Source organism: Marmota flaviventris, chromosome 4 (genome assembly GCF_047511675.1).
Source record: "Marmota flaviventris isolate mMarFla1 chromosome 4, mMarFla1.hap1, whole genome shotgun sequence".
Lineage (NCBI taxonomy): Eukaryota > Metazoa > Chordata > Mammalia > Rodentia > Sciuridae > Marmota > Marmota flaviventris.
This window is the reverse complement of record NC_092501.1, coordinates 123,592,198-123,607,083: the sequence shown is the minus strand read 5'-3', so window position 1 is coordinate 123,607,083 and position 14,886 is coordinate 123,592,198. Positions and strand designations below refer to the sequence as shown.

Below are 14,886 nucleotides of genomic sequence, written 5' to 3'. Positions count from 1 at the left end.
GAGTGGGTCACAGCCCTGGCTGCACACGGGAATCACCTGGAGCACTGTCTACAAATACTAATGCCTGGGGGTTAATGCGCAAGTATCTGTTATTAAAACACATCCCTCCCCAGGTGATTCTGATGCACACAGGATTGAAAAGTGATCTTTTATGTAAGGAATGATGGTTGTTAGGAAGGAAGGAACCAAATAGTCGTGGTAAGGTAATAAAAAGTGAGAATTGAGAATAAAAACGAAGATAAAATTGTGCCACAAACAGGAAGTGTCTGACAAAGGACCAGTGGAAGGAGAAACTTGAGGGAGGTGGTTCAAGTCTAGCTTGAAGCAGGCCAGGAATTCCCCTCACCAGGTCTGTGCCAGGAGCACCTGCAGTATCCCTTGGTTCACTGGAAAGGGGGTGTTTGTAGGAAAGCTGGAGTGGTCTGATACAGGGTAATGTGATGTGAGCTGGGGACAAATGTCTCTCTTACTCCTGGAGAACCACCAAGGATTGTTTTTCTCACCTGTCAATAGAGAGGGAAGTAGCGACAGGTCTGGGGAACACAGTGCACAGGAGGGCCTCATCTCCCCACAGCAAGAGGCTGGTCTGAGGACCCCTGGCCAAGGGCAGTCAGTTCCAGAGGTTCTTCCTGGCTTCTCCTGGGTACAAGCCACATGCCTGTCATAGCTGCAAGAAATATGGCTGCAAGAAAAGTAATACATGACAACGTCTAGTAGATCAGAACAATGTATTCTGGAGACGGAGCCTGGAGGATTTATGGAAGCATTCAGTCACAATATCATCACAGGAGAGGCAGTAAGTAGCATTCAGAGTGGAGCAGGTAGATGAATGAAATGTGAGGAGACGTGGCAGAAGGCACAGAAGCCGAGAAGGCTATGTTGGACAGTAACAGCTGGAGACAAGGTCCCTTCTCCAACAGAAGCTATTGGGAAAGAATGAAAGAAAGCAGGTGCCAAAGATATACTGAAAATAAAAGACTGCAAGAAGGTTATGAAGAAAGCATTAGGAAATGGATGCCAGTCCCTAAAGGCTAAGGTAGTGGTTCTGAAAGGCCATGATGCAAGGGGGGCTCTTCCCACAGTGTGGCAGTGAGAGGAGGGTGGGAGGCCTCTGGCTGTGAGGGGAGCTCCGTGCAGCGCTGCTCTTTGTTGAAGAATGTGGGGTTGGACTAGGCCCTGAGGTCGGGCTCCCAACACACAGAAAGGGAAACGGGCGCAGAGGGGCTGGCAGACCACCTGGACAGGCAGGGCTGTGCTTGTTTGGTAAAGGGTCCTTTATTATTTTTCAAATTATAAGTGTGGGGGGGTGTGGGGGGGTGAGGGGAGACATGCAGCATGGAAACTGTTTCTTGAGGGGAAGCATTCCTGAAGGAAATGAGAAGTGATCATTTGTTAAAAGGGAAGGAAATTAGCAGGCTGGGAGGAGAAAGAGGTGACTGACTGCCCCTAGGTTGCAGGCTGAGGAGAAATTCAGAAGTCACTGTGGGCTGGGAGGAAGAATGGCTGTGTAAAGCTTCTCTCTTACTAGTCTTACACAACTAGTGGTTGGACAAAACTAACCGCTAGTTATGGAAGTCACTAAAGCAAAACCCATGGTGGAGCCCTGCACTGAGGGAGGGGAATGTCTGGGGGCGGGAGGGGGGTGTCCCTACTTCCGGAAACCAGTGTCATTTTGTGATATATATTGGTCTAGCAAAGGCTGACTGCCCTAGAAAAGAATCTTTAAATCCTTTAGAGGTTAGAAAAAAAAATGTAGTGCTTGGCCTTGGAAGTCAAAATAGAGATTGAAAGTGAAAAAGAAAGCTGAAATCTGATCAAAAGAAGAGTGGGAGTGGAGAGACCAGCAGCCCTCCTGAGGCACCTCATACAGAGGTCCCGAGGGGCTCTGGGAGGAGCTGGCCTCCCAGGCCCCTGGCTGATCTCACCTCATTGGCCTCAGCACCTTCTGCTGGAGCTTGTTGGGTGCTTCTTTAGGCACTTTCTGCTGTAGTGAGATCCCCCTCTTCTTCCCTTCAGCGTCTCAGCGTGGGAGGCCTGGTGCGGAGGTCCAGCCCCACCTGCTTTAGGAAGGAGCCCTCCCCAGCTCTTCCCACAGCCAGGAGCCTTTTCCCCTTCCTCCTCCTGCCACCACCCAGTGTGGAGAGAGTGCTTTCTCATGGCTTTCACCTGGCTCCACAGCACCTGTGATTCTCCCTGCAGCTGGGCTGGAGCTCCCAAGGTCAGGCCAGGCAGAAGTCAAGAACCCTGCTTGCGTGGCCTGGCCTGGCCTGCCCTGCCCCAGTTTAGCTCAATGTGAGCTTGGCCATGTTTGCAGGAGCCACCCCCCTCTGGGTTTCTCTGAGGACTCTAAAGCTACCCCGCACCCAACGGAGCATCTTTCGACATTTGAAATGACAGACTTCACCAGCTCCTGGAAGAAGTGAGCATGCCTCTTTATTTGCTTATTTTCTTCTGAGGAAAATGGGGCTGGTTGGGGGAGGTATCAGAGGATAACAATCCAAGTGGAAAAGTGATAAGGCATGATGTGAATCTCAATCATGTCAGGAGCCCCGCAGCACCTAACAGGGCTGCCACTATGCAGACTGCTTCATTAGGAAGAGCCGTGTCGGGCAGGGACAGAGGATTTTTTTTCTCTGAGTCACCTGCTGCCGGTTGTGCCTCCAGACTCACACTGAAGCCATTATAATAACAGGCTCTAGCTTACCTGCACTCTCAAAATTACCCTTATTCCACTGGCCTCATACAAAGATGGAAATAGACACTGCCTTATGCGTCTGTTTAACTCTCCCTAATAATGGCTAATGCGAAGACTATAATACACACCGCAAACATAAAATGTTATGTCAATGCTAAGTTGTAATAATAATAATCCTGCAAAAATGTAGCAGAAGGAATTTCCATGAGCAATTTGAGGAAGATTGCTGCTTCAGTGGTGATACAGGTGTTACTGAAAAACAGATCAATTGCACTTTGTTGGCACCAGAAGAGGCTCTGTAAGCAGAAGACTGGCTGTTTAGCAGACATCCACAGTGCCCTCCAGCTCTCCTGGGAGGCACTGGGAGGCATGGATGGCAAAAGCAGCCCAAGGACCCAGTTGCTTCATTCAGTCTACTGAGGTGGGGCTGGTCCTTGTCCCTGTCCCACTGAGAGTAGAACCAGGGGGTCAGCTCCATAGGAGGTCAGAATCAATAGGAAGAGGAGTCCCTAATGCCTTTACTCTAACTGAAGGCCAATATACCTACAAAAGTAATACATAACCCAGTTCAGAGGGATGGGCAGCACCTCTGCCTTGGCTCTTCAGGAATCCTGAGGTCAGCATGAGTCTTTGGACACAGCTCTCTTAATGAAGACTTAATTTAACAACTGAGGCTCAGGGGGGCACACCCTATACCTCCAACAAGCTGTGCTAACTCAGTCTCCCTAAAATGTAGCTCCATTACCTGCAAATAGAAATAATAATCATATTTACTGTTTCATATTTTGGTGAGGATGAAAGGAGATGGAATTGTTCAAGTGACATGCTTATCACAGCTTCTGGCACATGGAACTCACTAGCTGTTACCACCACTACTGCCATGATGCTGATATTTGGGGGAAATAGGGAAAGGAAAACAAAGTGGTGACTGTACCTTTTGCCCAGGTCTTCCCCTGACCCCAGAAGGAGGTGCTGAGGGCATTGGAGCAGGGCCATGGGACCTGAGAACAGCAGTGAGACAGGATTGCTTTCACAGGCACACAGCAGGATGACAAAAGTGGCACGTGTAGTTCCTTGAGAAGGATTTGTCCAAACAAGGCCTAGTTCAGGACCCAGGGGATGGAAAGAGCAGTGGTTGTCAATTGTGGTCTTAGCACCAGTAGCATCAGCACCACCTAGGGAGTTGGAGGAACGTAGATGCTAGAACTTCATCCCAGGCACATGGAACTGGAAACCCTGGTGGTAGGGCCCAGGAATGTGTGACTTAATCTGCCTACCAGAAAGCACTTGAAGAACAGTGGGTTAGAGTAACACCAGTGGCTATTATAAGTAAGTCCAAAATTTTCAGTGGCTTAACCAAAAAAAGCATTTTATTTCTGGATCTCAGAACAGTCTAAGAAGGCACCTTTCTTGGACTAACTCCGAGACCCAAGCTGTTCCAGCAGCAGGAAGAAAAAAGCACTGCATGGAAGGCACACGTCACTCCCTCACACTCTGCTGGTGAGGACTCCTCACCTACAACCCCCAGGGCAGTTCCCTCTAGGAGCAGCACTGAACCACCCAAAGAGAAGCAAGAGTTTGGGTACACAGCATGATGTGTCTGCCCTAAAATAGTGACTGGAGACCTCAGGCACCCCACTGGAAAATTGAGATGGGCCCAGAGAGAGTCCCTAGGTCACTAGGTCATGGATGCAGCCTCTGTTTCATAGGGGACCAGAAGGTACAGTCACAGCAGAGGAGGGAGCCCTGGAAGCACACAGATATAGTGGAGTAATCTTTCAGGTTCTGAACCCATCCCCGTCCTCCTATGTTCTAGACCTATCAATAGAGTTTCTTATCTGGGAAGCAGCAAGTGGGATCCTTCGGAAAAGACTTTCTTTGAATGTGGGAAAGAAATTCACAGTTCAGCAGTGTCCTCCCAGCATTCCAGGAAGACATCTGGCAAAGTAGAGGCAGAATGCAAAACACAGTGTTCCCCAAAGACACAAAGATTAACAGTTCTGGAGAAATCCAGATATTGGTAGCAACAATATGTTAAAGTGTTTTATTATTTAGTTACATCTTGCCTGAGCATGAAAAAGATATTAACATACTGTCAGCTTACTGGGACATAACCCAAAATAACTCACATTTTTCTTATATTGCTAATTATTTTTCTGAGACTGGCTCAGGCTGGTAAGAGAGAGATTTCAAGGCTTTCACCAGATTATTTACTTAAAGAAGTTAAGCATGCCCTTATCTGTTCCCATGGAAACACCGTAAGTAATATAGTAGATGGAGGAGGAGGTCACGTTGACCATAATTAATATAAAGAATAATGGTTTACAGAGAATCTAGTAAAGGATGCCACAGGAAGCGATGTAATACTTTTACAACTTTTCTTTAGCAGTGCAATTTAGTCATTGGATAAATTTTCATATACCAGTGACACTTTGGGAGTTTTACTAGGAAATTTTTGAAATGCAACAGTTTTGTCTAGCAAAAGTTTTGCAGTTGTTTTTACTCTTGACTCAATTAGAAAATTCTAATATTCAGAATTTTTCTAAAGTATTGAGCAAGTATAAAAGTATGACCATATTGGCTTCACCCTTCTTGTGTATATTACAGTTCTTGCCATGTTTTTTTAATAAATGGTTGGTAAATCAGTCATTAATAACCAGAGGCACTAGGTTTAACAGTGCTTTTAAAATCACTGAGGGAAGATTTACTTACATTCAGTATAGTTTATATTTAAGGTGCCTTATTGTATCCCCTTTAAAATTGAAAATTGGTAGTCCATATGGAATGTCTCTTAAGTAAATATTCCATTTATAAAAACATAGTGCACTCCTTGGAGATTCTTACCCAAAGATGCACAGTGTGGTTTATTTTTAATCCTAATACTTATTTGAATAGTGGATTTCTTGTGCATTCTCTTAAAGGTAAATATTATCATGGAAATTTGATGACACATTCATCAAAACTTTAATTTAGTAGAGTGTAACAGAACTAAAGAGAAAGAGAAATGAAAGAGTTTACCCTTCAAATTTCTGAATTTTTAACACACTGAGAAATCACATGAGGTCTGAAATTGGGACTTTGTTTCCTTAAGAGCTGGCTTAAAAAAATATAATGTAGTCTCTTCCAAGTGGCCTTGTCTGAGAGGTAGACCCAGGGTGGCAGCCCCATCCTAAATAATATTTACAACAGGTGACCTGAAGTCAAGTGAAGTCAATATGCAATTTCTCACCCTTTGAAAGATAGCCACTTTGCTGCCACATGAATGACCAGATTTTTTTTTTTTTGTAAATATCAAGCTTGAAATCCTTTAATCAGGAATATAAATCAGTTAGTGCTCCGATTATAAAAACGATGATGGGATTGGCTATGGTATTGATTTTTTTTCTTTTTTGGTGGGGAAAGCATTACAGCAATCTTTCCTTCCTTTTCTTTTAAATATATCACATTCCTATTCCTGGAATGCAAACAACATTGTATCCTGCTTGGCAGGCAAAGTGGTCATTTGGCTTAGCCAAGAATAAGAGCTCTCAGCAGTACCATTCCATAGGCCTATAAGAGAGTCCCTAAAATAATGGATGGTGCACTTTCCTATATGTATTTATGTTCAGATAATTTATTTAAATAATGTTGCTGGCACATGCTTTATAGCTGCCTGCATTTTGCTACACAGATTTCAGCATATCTTGCAAACTATGCAATTCATTTGGAAAATGTAATTTCCATCCCTGCATACTAATCGATTTCTTCACAAACACCTGCTATCAGTTATGATAATAAAAATGCCACTCTGAATTGAAAAGGGGCCAAATAGAGCTTCCTAAGGAAATGACTTAAGTGTCTTTGAATGCCACTAAATGTAGTAATGTGCTTGTGTAGTGCCAACACTTTTTTTATCATTTGCATTTTCTGTGATTTTGCCCTATTACAACATCCTTCTTTCAAATGATGTCTCATAACCATTTCCTTGTGGATGGGTGAACTGAGTTGTCAGGAGTTGGTGTATCAGGGTGCAGAAGAGTTTTGATGTTGGCCTGCAGGATGTTAAAAAGCACTAGCTGTGCTCCTGGGTATGCCCTGGGTCATTTCTGATTTTCTACATCCCTGAAAACTGTAAAATTGGCTGCTCCTTGGTTTTGCACACCCATCTACACCAAATAAAATTTCCTTTATTCATTCTCTTCAGCCTCCAGTTCATTCCACGCACCATTGCCAAACGAATCTTCCTAAATCACCAATTCCCAGGCACCTTCAGCTCTCAATTGGCCACCCCACTGAGCTTGACCTTCCTGACAGCCCCCACGTGGCTCACCATTCTCTCCCAGCTTCCAAACTGACACTTGCCTTTTTGGTCAAGCTTCTCTCCTTCCTGCACTGCATATTCTGCCTTCTAGTCTCATCTCAGGGATTTTGCTTATGATCTTGCTCCTAACTGAGCCATCTTTCCCCAGTCCTGGAATTTTCATCTTCCAAAGCCCTCTTCTATTCTTCCAGTCTGCATTTTTCTTCCTCGTCCCTAAATTCCTATAGAGTGTTTTCCTTTGTCACATCCCACTCTATGCCAGTGGTCATGCTGCTCTTCCTGTGAATGTGTCAGTTGCCTTTTAAATGTGTCAGTTCCTATTTGATTTTAAGTTATTTGATAGAAGAGACATGTTCTGTCCCCACATCTTGTGATCCCATATTCTCAGACAGATGTGGGCACAGGGAAGTATACAGTGAATGTTTGCTGACTAATTGATGCCTAATGGCTCGAGGTGGGGACTTTCCTGGTTAATTGCACGTTCTGTTTGATTAGTATTTCAGTGTGTACTCTGCATAGATAATCATTTTACAGAGTGGAATACCATAAAACACTTAACTGTAAAACTATCATTAACATAATTTGATGTTTGATATTTGTGGAGAGAATTCACTGAGGTCTCAGAGCACCTCAGTAAAGCCCAATGATCATTTTACTGCAGTGTGCAGGTGGAGCATCTGGGAGGCTGACCTCCTGTGGCCTTTGAATGCAGGAAATTGGGGCGGGGTTTGAAATGAGCATGTATTGAGAGCCTGTTGCTCAGTGGCTCGCTATTACATACCAGAAGTTACATCTACCAGGAAGTTTCTCATAACTAGCTTCTCGGATTTCCATCTACTTTTCTCTTGCTGACAAAAAAAGAATTCCGTGAGGAGGGAGGAATGATGGGACACCTGTGGGAGAGTAGAGGGGAGAACAGGAGACTGGTTTTGAGCAATTGGTAAACTAAACCTACAGAAACTGACAAGGTGGACATCAAGGACTCCTGTGCTGGCCGTCTGTGTTTGGAGACTGTGCCAGCTGCTTACTTTGTGTGATCAAATAAGTATCTGCCTTCTCTTGGCCTCATTTCTTTCATCTGTAAGAATGGGGATCACCACAATAGCTAGACTATGGAACCAACCTAGATGCCCTTCAATGGATGAATGGATAAAAAAAATGTGGCATTTATACACAATGGAGTATTACTCTGCATTAAAAAATGACAAAATCATAGAATTTACAGGGAAATGGATGGCATTAGAGCAGATTATGCTAAGTGAAGCTAGCCAATCCCTAAAAAACAAATGCCAAATGTCTTCTTTGATATAAGGAGAGTAACTAAGAACAGAGTAGGGTCGAAGAGCATGAGAAGAAGATTAACATTAAACAGGGATGAGAGGTGGGAGGGAAAGGGAGAGAGAAGGGAAAATGCATGGAAATGGAAGGAGACCCTCAGAGTTATACAAAAGTACATACAAGAGGAAGTGAGGGGAAGGGGAAAAATAATACAAGGGGGACAAACGAATGTCAGTAGAGGGGGCAGAGAGAGAAGAGGGGAGGGGAGGGGAGGGGAGGGGGGATAGTAGAGGATAGGAAAGGCAGCAGAATACAACAGACACTAGTATGGCAATATGTAAATCAATGGATGTGTAACTGATGTGATTCTGCAATCTGTATATGGGGTAAAAATGGGAGCTCATAACCCACTTGAATCAAATTGTGAAATATGATATATCAAGAACTATGTAATGTTTTGAACAGCCAACAATAAAAAAATTTTAAAAAAAAATAAAATATGATCAAAAAAAAAAAAAGAATGGGGATCAGAACACCTTCGTCCTAGGCTTGAGTGGGGAGTCAGGGTTAAGTGTGTCAGTTCAGATGAAGCTCTTGGTCCAGGATCTGGTGCTCTTTCAGTGTTCAACAGGCCCTTATATTATTAGAGAGACCATGAGGCAAGAGGGTAGAAACTATGGAGCTGGATTCCCCTCCTCTATCTTTGTTTTGTACCACCCTGTCTTCCCTTTAATTTGGCTTCAACTGTTTCTGAAGCCTTGAGATGTGTAAGACCCTGAGTGAACTGTCTTGGTTTCTCAGTGAGATGGAGATGTGAATGAAGTCAGAATCTACACATTGGGAATTTCAGGTTTCAGGGAGGAGGAGGAGGAGGAGGAGGAGGAGGAGGAGGAGAGAAAGCACTCAGCTTTGCAGGGAAAAGAGTTTTAATCTGTTGGTGAAACAGATGGAACTAGGTTACCATTCTGATAGGAGTTAGAGAAAACAATTTGTGCAATTTGTCCCAGCAATAGAGCAGGAAGGAGTGGTGTGCATATAAATTCCTCTCTCCCCTGGGAGGCTGCTGCATGCCTCAACCTGTGGAAGGGAACAGCTGACTATTTGAAAGAAAGCAGCACTTCAAGTAGCAGAGCAATCCTGCAAAATTAGAGCTGACAACAATGTGGTAGATGTGATTGTTGCCTGAAATTCTGAAAATCCTCATCACTGAGCAATACAGGCCAGTTTGTATGTGGGTGTCTGGGGTTGGGGAAGAGGTCAAGAGACAAGAATTGGAAGGAATTGATCTGTGCCTACAAGAAGCATTCATACATAAGACAAGGCAAATAGAAGAGATAAAAAGTCCATAAAGGGGCTGAGGGTGGAACTCAGTAGTAGAGTGCTTGCCTAGCATGTGCAAAGTCCTGGGTTCCTTTACCAGTGCTGCAAAAGCAAAAACAATACAAAAACAAAATCACAAAAACTTCCAACAGAAGTGATGCTCACCAGCTGCAAAATAAAAAGCCCCAAGGCAAGGCATTTGGGTCTTAAATCTGAGCTGATACAGTGTGAATATTATGAGTTTAGGTGAGAGACTCCCTTTCCCACTAAAGACTTCAATCTAAGCAAGAATAAAACTCACTTGAACTCTTTCTGTTTGTCCTTCAGCCCTGGCTGCTCAGGCCTATGCTCTTAAAGAGGAGAATGACAGTCTCCGTTGGCAGCTGGACGCCTATAGGAATGAGGTGGAGCTGCTGAAACAAGAAAAAGAGCAGCTTTTTCGAACAGAAGAAAACCTCACCAAGGACCAGCAGCTGCAGTTCCTGCAGCAAACCATGCAAGGCATGCAACAGGTACCAGGCCCAGGCACTTTATTTATTTTTAATGAGGAAAGGATATTTTTATTTAATGGGAGCAAAATGGCAGCCATTTGTCAGAAAGGATAAAGAAGAAACAACTACCATAAAGCTAAGTTCATAGGAAAGAAAAGTGCCAGTGACATTTTGTGGACGAGTAGAATCTGGAGAAAAGTCAAGCTTAAGAAATATGATTGAACCAGGCATGGTGGCGCACGCCTGTAATCCAAGGGGCTCAGGAGACTGAGGCAGGAGGATTGTGAGTTCAAAGCCAGCCTCAGCAAAAGCAAGGCATTAAGCAACTCAGTGAGACTCTGTCTCTAAACAAAATACCAAATAGGGCAAGAGATGTGTCTCAGCAGTTGAGTGCCCCTGAGTTCAATCCCTGGTATCCAAAAAAAAAAAAACCATACAAACAAACAAACAAAAAAATATGTTGAAAAAATTTGCCCCAGAGGTAGGAAATAAAGGGAAAGAATTTAGGAGGGCAAAAGGTTGTATGTGAAGCTTCGCCTCCTGAAAAATGGTCAGCAAATCCTGGCCTGTTATAAAGCAAGTGGTCTGTAATCACAGACCTTCACGTTCAAAGCATCACCACTAATGTTTATGAAAGCAGTTTGTTTTGTTTATAAGATCAGTATAAATATAAACTCTATTGTTTCTGCTTCAGGATCATACGTAGGGTCTGGTCAGATGTAAGACATGTTTGTTGATGGATTGGAGAAAGCCCTGGAGGTGGGGCTGGGTGACTTTAGAACAGAGTGCCAGACTTGAGCCTGGCATATTAAATCTAAGGCTATGGTATTTACGGAAGTTGTGACAAAAGAGGGGAAGACAGTGGGCTTTGGAGTATGAAAAAGGAGCATGTGTTGTGGGAAATAAGAAGTAGAGGAGAGAGGAAATCAGATTCATATCTGGATTTGTATCTGAAAAAATTAATTGATGTTCTTTAGGTATTTGGGCCTTTGAGTCATCTTAGAATAATAAAGCATAAATTATCATCATTTACACATAGGTATTTTTAATGACCCCTCTGAATATTCAAATCCAACCAATATTTTCTGGAAAAAAGTGGTTGTTTTTTATTTAAACAAAAGAAATATTAAAATATTTAATGAGAAGTATCTTTTTTTTTTTTTTTTCCAATTTCTCCCTTCCATATTGACTACTCTCTAAGCCCAGGAGCACAAATTGCCAACCAAAGTGTTTTGGTGATTAGGGATAACTACCACAGAAACCTGAGCCACACAGGGAAAAATAATTGAGAGGGAAAGATATAAAAAAGAATCACGGATTGGGAAGTGAGCACGTTAATGGCCAGGTCACAGAAATTATGTCTTAAACATCTCTTGCCATTTTAAAGCAATTTTTTGAGACTTGGCTTTGAGTTCTAACTGGTTGATGTTCACAGCGTGTGTTAGACTAATCAGTGAGATTCAGAGGTCAGAGCCAGCCAGGAAAATGTCATTACAGTCGTTGCTCAGGTCCCTGTACTTGGAAATCGATGTAACAGCTGCTGTGTGAGGCTCCAGGGTTGTCCATATGCCCCAACGTGGGGTGTGGGGGAGAGGAAGTTGCCAGGGTGAGAATCTGTAGATTTCCCCAAAGAACATGACGCCTGACATAGCCTGCAAACTACTGTCACACTTTAGGCAACGGGCACTCTTTTCCTCCTGAAAAGATTAAGAGCAGGTAAAACCTTTAAGATTTAAATCTAAAAGAAGTCAGAGAAGGCAAGGCAGAGAAGGTGAGTAAGTAAGATCTGACACCGGGCTGTGTGTGATGCTTCCTTAGCACTAGGAAGCTCTTAAGCCTCAAGCCAGGCATCTGCAGCAGCCTGAGTTTTTACTGGCTGTTAGGTGGATGCACCACCACACGTGTGGCAGCACATCTCTAATACAGCTCTCAGATAGGTGCTTTTTAAGAGTCCTTTTTCTACCATATCCTTTCACATGTGAGTGAAGGACCACAACTTGTTCACTTGGATCCCAGGACTAAGGATTTTTCCTGATTTTAAAACCTACTCTTAATCTACCCTCTAGCCACTTAGGAAACCATGGTCTTCCCCACCAGCAAGGAGAGGAGGAACTAGCCTCCTGTGTTAGCTTTCTTTGGCTATAAATACTACCTGAGATAAATCATCTTATAAGGAGGAAATAATTATTTTGGCTCAGTTTCAAAGGTTTCAGTGCATGGTCAGCTGATCCTGTTGCCTTGGGGCCTGTTTTAGGCAGAACATCATGGTGGGAGTTCCTGAGCTGCTGGCTTCATGGCAACCAGGAAGCAAAGAGAAAAAGAAAGAGAAAGGGGATGGGTGCCCAATATCCTCTTCCAGGGTACATTCCCAATGACCTAACTTCCTCCAACTAGGCCCCACCTCTTAAAGGTTCCACCTCCTCCCAACAGCACCACATATACATATAGGCCTCTAGGGGAAGGTGAAGATTCCAACGATAATACCTCCCATATATCCTTTGTTCCTCAATCCATCTACATTTCACAAATTATTTCTGTACCAAACAAAACAGAGTAAAGAATTTCAGTGACCTAAGAACTAGCATTTTTTAGACTTTTCTTCAAGTTTAGGCACCAAGTTTTTTTTTTTTTTTTTTTTTTTTGTCTTTTTTTAAAATTTTTATTTGTAGATGGACAATACCTTTTATTTATTTATCTTTATGTGGTACTGAGGCTCGAACCCAGTGCCTCACACATGCTAGGTAAGCACTGTACCACTGAGCCACAACTCCAGCGCCAGCCACCAAGTTTTTAACTTTTTCTTCTTTTAATCCCTGAAGGATAGTTCACTTATATCACAGTTGCTCACATGTTCAACAAGAAAACATGGGCAGGGTTCTTAAAAATGAAAAACATTTGGGTGACTTTGGATGTTTCTGAGTTACCCCTGCACTACATGTTACTCACAATTTAATAATATTCTAGGTTCATACAAAAGGGAACAATGGCTTGTATCCATGGTAACATGGGAGTCTTTACCAAATCATAAGACAGTAGTGAAGCTAACACATCTCTGCCATGGGGATAGCCATTATTTTACTTTCATTTGTATCTTCAGGTGTTAAAAATGAACATATAATATATAATATATAATCCCAGCAGCTTGGGAGGCTGAGCCAGAAAGATGGCAAGTTCAAAGCCAGCCTCAATAAAAGTAAGGCTCTAAGCAACTCAGTGAGACCCTGTCTCTAAATAAAATACAGAATAGGTCTGGGGATGTGGCTTAGTGGTCGGTACCCCTGAGTTCAATCCCTGGTGCCAAAAAAAGAAAAAAAAAGAACATATTTTAAATTCTTGTTACAATGTTTCAAATCTTAAGTTTACACTGAATTGTTAAGATCATTGAGGTAAAATATATATGATAAAATTTACTCTTTTTAGGTGTGTAGTTCTGTGAATTGTGACAAATGCATACAACCACATAGCCATCACTGCCACAATCAATATGTCACTTCCATCATCATTCCTTCATGTCCCCCGTTAGTCAGCCTTACTCCTAGCAACTCCTGATCTGTGTTCCAGCCTCTGTTCTTGCCATTTCCAGAAGGTCCCATCAGAGGAATTTTGTAGTATGCAACCTGTCGAGTCTGGCACCCTTTACTTAGCACTTTGAATTTGAGATTCATCTATATTGCTTGCCGTGTGTATAAGAAATGCATTCCTTTTTTATGCTCTGTTGTATTCCATTGTAGGGAAGAACTATAGTTTGTTTATCTGGTCACCATTTAGGTGGTCTCTTGTTTGGGGCAAATGTAAATAAATCTGCTATAAATGTTCATCAACTGGCTTTTTGTTTAGACATAATATTTCATTTCATTTGTGTAAATATCTAGAGGTAGGATTTCTGGGTCGTATGTAAGCCTATTCAACTTATTAAGAAACTGTCGAGCTGTTTACCAAAGCACTTGTACCATTGTGTGTTCTCATGGGACTGCTCAGGAATTCCAGTTATCCTGCATCCTCATCATTTAACTCTGGCATAGTTGGTTTTATCATCTTAGCCTTAGAAGTAAGTGCATAGTGGTATCTCATTATGCTTTTATCCACACCTAAGTTTAAATAATATTTTTGCATTCATTCATGAGGAAAGGTCAAAGTATCATATTTTTAAACAATAAATTTTAAATTCAAAATTCTTTTTGAAGCCTCTGTAAATCTCTGTATTGACAGGACTGCTAAATATTCAGATAACAACAGATGCCATTAAAAACTGCTGAGCATAAAACTGTGTAAGACTAAGGGTGATTGTTGGAAGCCACCTTCATAAATACTTTAATCTGATGCTTTTTCAGTAGTGTTAGCAAATCCAATCTGAAGACCAGCTGTCTTAGGCCAGCAAACCATTGGTCCGTGTAGAACAATGGCTCTCTAATGCTCTTAGCTCGACATTAGTAAGGGCCAGTGCTTGACAGCTGCCTGAACAACTTTCAGCAAGAAAAGATGGGGAGGGGGGGAATGGGAAATAGCAAGTATTTTTCTCCTTAAAATCAGAGAACATATGTGTGATTTTCTGTATTTGCATTACAGAATCTCACTAATTCAGATTGATTTTATGGAACCTGGATAACTAAATTATCACTGCTTTCCCGATGGGGTAACCCCAGTTAGTTTGCTGAAGTCAGGCAAGAGTCGTCTTTGGGGTACACATTAAGGAATTAGTAAGTGTTTTCAAAGTAGAACATGAGTAAGTTAATCAGGCCTACTGCAAACTTGTGTAAACAATAATTGCTTAATAATTACTTTTTCTTTTCTTAGTGATAGAG

At 42.5% G+C, this 14,886-nt stretch overlaps 1 protein-coding gene across 5 annotated transcripts in view; it reads left to right on the top strand.

Moving 5' to 3' along the window:
- Enox1 (ecto-NOX disulfide-thiol exchanger 1) overlaps window positions 1-14,886 on the top strand; it is a 538,862-nt gene that overhangs the window by 421,121 nt on the left and 102,855 nt on the right. For all 5 annotated transcript variants that reach the window (XM_027928919.2, XM_071610779.1, XM_071610780.1 and 2 more), the window contains one exon: window positions 9,921-10,105. In XM_027928919.2, coding sequence (XP_027784720.1) covers window positions 9,921-10,105 — 185 coding nt within the window. The remainder of the gene's footprint in view (window positions 1-9,920; window positions 10,106-14,886) is intronic.